General features: G+C 37.3%; 1 protein-coding gene across 5 annotated transcripts in view; it reads left to right on the top strand.

The window, feature by feature from the left end:
- The window catches only part of LOC107564323 (echinoderm microtubule-associated protein-like 1), a 7053-nt gene extending 4396 nt beyond the window's left edge, over window positions 1-2657 (top strand). Inside the window, exons 4-7 of one of the 5 annotated variants that reach the window (XM_016249366.1) lie at window positions 85-159; window positions 234-265; window positions 1160-1186; window positions 1957-2657. In XM_016249366.1, the coding sequence (XP_016104852.1) occupies window positions 85-159; window positions 234-265; window positions 1160-1186; window positions 1957-2144 (322 nt within the window). In that variant the 3' untranslated portion in view covers window positions 2145-2657. The remainder of the gene's footprint in view (window positions 1-84; window positions 160-233; window positions 266-1159; window positions 1187-1956) is intronic. The other 4 variants (XM_016249365.1, XM_016249368.1, XM_016249367.1 and 1 more) reach the window with 4 other exon arrangements.
- The last annotated feature ends 876 nt before the right edge of the window (window positions 2658-3533 follow it).

Below are 3533 nucleotides of genomic sequence, written 5' to 3'. Positions count from 1 at the left end.
GTGTGTGTGTGTGTGAGTGAGAGAGAGTGTGTGTGTGTGTTTGTGTGTGTGTTCAGATGACTGACTGCATCTCTCTCTCTGTAGGACTCCTGCTGCAAACACTAAAGACACTCAGAGCACTAAAGCAAAGACGAGCTCCTGCAGGAAAGCGCTGGAGATGTGAGTAAAGAGCTGCATGTGCTGAAGCTCCTCCAGTCATCAGTAACTGACCTCAGTCTCTCTCCTTCACACAGCAAACCAAAGGAAACAAGTGCAGCAAAAACAGGTGAGAGAACCACGTCGTTTCCGAACGTTGTTATTTGTGTTATTTCCCAAGCTTTATGTCTGTCAGTTCCTGCTAAAATGGTCTTAAACTGAAGCAATGCAGTTCCATAAATCAAACTATTTTATAAATTGGTCAGTGCAGTGTTCCAAAAATCAATTAATAAAAATAATAAAATCAAATCATTACTAGAAATGAAATAAAATATACAAAATCTTTTTTTCCCAGAAAGTTGCCAAAGGAAACATTTCTCATTTTCATTGTTTAACTTGAAGTACTAAAATAACTAAACTAAAACTGAAATAAAAATGATTAAAAAACAATATAGAAATATATATAAAAAGTTGGAATAAATAAATAAATAAATATATATATTAAAGCTACATTTTTGTAATATATATTCAATGCTTTTCTCGTGTAACACAATAATGAGCCCAAATTGATGTGTGATTCATTTGAGATTAATTTGATCAATCACTTCATGCAATTAATGAGATTAAACATTTGAATCGCTTGAAACTTTAAAATGAAAACAGAAAATCTATATGTAAAAAATGTAATTCAAAATATTAATAAAAACAGGAATATAATATCAATGATTCTAAAATAACCCTGGTTTAATATGCACTAGACGTACTAGTACAACGACAGTTAACATTTACATTTTTACATTTTAATATTGAATATATATTGTGTACTACAGATACTGTCAGACAGAATGCTTTGTTCCTCTTTTGTAAGTCACTTTGAATAAAAGCTTCTGCTAATGCATAAATGTAATATAATATTTCATATAATAGTTTTTTTTATGGTAACCACTGTATAATAGCAGTAAGGCATTTGTGGATGTAGTTCGCATTAACTGCTTCACACGTCCTCTGTATTTCTGTGCTCTAGGCTCCAGACGAGTCTCTCACTGCAGAGGTAGGTCTGATGCCAAACCATTAGATGATTGATGGTTATTCAGTTTTATGCATTTAAAATATATTTCATGAATTTTAAGAACATTCTCAATCAGCTTAACACAAAATAGTTATTATTAGAATTGTAAAGTTTTCATATAACATGGTAAGAGACGTTTGTGTTTTTCTGTGTGCCTTTAATTCATTCCTGTTGGAGATGAGCTGTATTTCACAATTTCCCCCGTTTTTATTATTTATTTATTTGTGGTGACATTCACCCATTCCTCTTGAATAACAGAGGTCCATATCACTGTAAAAAATGACCGTGAATTTAACGGTAAAAGACTGTAAAAAATGCGACAGTAAAAACCTGTTAAATGGTTAACGGTAAATTCCTCTACTATATACGGTGAAAAACTGTGTTGGACATTACATGTCATTTTACGGTAGTATACCGTTTTTGGAAAAGACCGTATAATTTACAGTGAATAACCGTAAATTGACATACATTTCAAATTGAATGTTTTTTTGTTGTTGAAATAGCTATGTTTCTTCTTAGTTTTGTATATTAGGGTTGTGTGTTTCACCTAATGTTGTTAAATTAATGTTTATTGCATGTCCGTAAAACCTATAACATTGCTACCGTATTTTTTTCACAGCTGCCGGTTTTTTACCGTAATTCTTTTTACAGTGTATAGAGCAGATGATGTTTTAATGATCATGTGTCTCTTAATGTTTTCTCTCTCTCTCTCCGTTTATCGGTCCTCGTCCTCATCTGCCCCCTTCACTTAGTGACTCTGCAGATCTCTCTGACGCCGCTGTCCGGAAGGACTGGGTCAGCTGATCCCGAGGCGCTGCGGTCCGCAGGATCTACAGTCAAACCGTGTAAAGCATTGGTCCAGAAGCCCTCGCTCCGGGACGCCCCGAAACACAAGAGTCCCATCAAATCCCCCAGTCAATACTTCCAGATCTGTTACTGAAGAGCCGGCTCTCACACACTCATCACCGACACGCCTCGCTTAGGATTAGTGATGACTTTCTGGAGAACCAGGCTTGCTGCAGTGAAGAAGTGCAGATGCACACCAGAACACTGACACTGCAGCAAGCCTGGTTCTGGACTCAGTGTATCTCAGTTAAAAACATCTTAATGCTGGGTTTGTTCTTAGTTGTATTTGGTGCCGAATTAAAGCGAATCAGATTCATACGGGGAGTTTCTAATTCTATAATCATCTACTGCTGTGACAGATGTTAAATAAGATGACACTGAGACACTGAGAAAGCACTTTTCTTGATGAACAGATTCATCCACAAATGATCAAAACTCAAACGGACTGAAATCTTGTGTTCAGGTTTAGTGATCTCGTAGGTGATTGCATGTCAACTCATTTAGAAAATACCCCATCATATATATATATATATATATATATATATACAGTACTGCGCAGAAGTCTTCTCCATTAGTACTTTCACCTGCACACAGTACTGTATATCGTATAATTTACAGTGAATAACCGTAAATTGACATACATTTCAAATTGAATGTTTTTTTGTTGTTGAAATAGCTATGTTTCTTCTTAGTTTTGTATATTAGGGTTGTGTGTTACACCTAATGTTGTTAAATTAATGTTTATTGCATGTCCGTAAAACCTATAACATTGCTACCGTATTTTTTTCACAGCTGCCGGTTTTTTACCGTAATTCTTTTTACAGTGTATAGAGCAGATGATGTTTTAATGATCATGTGTCTCTTAATGTTTTCTCTCTCTCTCTCCGTTTATCGGTCCTCGTCCTCATCTGCCCCCTTCACTTAGTGACTCTGCAGATCTCTCTGACGCCGCTGTCCGGAAGGACTGGGTCAGCTGATCCCGAGGCGCTGCGGTCCGCAGGATCTACAGTCAAACCGTGTAAAGCATTGGTCCAGAAGCCCTCGCTCCGGGACGCCCCGAAACACAAGAGTCCCATCAAATCCCCCAGTCAATACTTCCAGATCTGTTACTGAAGAGCCGGCTCTCACACACTCATCACCGACACGCCTCGCTTAGGATTAGTGATGACTTTCTGGAGAACCAGGCTTGCTGCAGTGAAGAAGTGCAGATGCACACCAGAACACTGACACTGCAGCAAGCCTGGTTCTGGACTCAGTGTATCTCAGTTAAAAACATCTTAATGCTGGGTTTGTTCTTAGTTGTATTTGGTGCCGAATTAAAGCGAATCAGATTCATACGGGGAGTTTCTAATTCTATAATCATCTACTGCTGTGACAGATGTTAAATAAGATGACACTGAGACACTGAGAAAGCACTTTTCTTGATGAACAGATTCATCCACAAATGATCAAAACTCAAACGGACTGAAATCTTGTGTTCAGG

Source organism: Sinocyclocheilus grahami, unplaced genomic scaffold (assembly GCF_001515645.1).
Source record: "Sinocyclocheilus grahami isolate Dianchi unplaced genomic scaffold, SAMN03320097.WGS_v1.1 scaffold924.1, whole genome shotgun sequence".
Taxonomy (NCBI): domain Eukaryota; kingdom Metazoa; phylum Chordata; class Actinopteri; order Cypriniformes; family Cyprinidae; genus Sinocyclocheilus; species Sinocyclocheilus grahami.
This window is presented reverse-complemented; position numbering and strand designations above follow the sequence as displayed.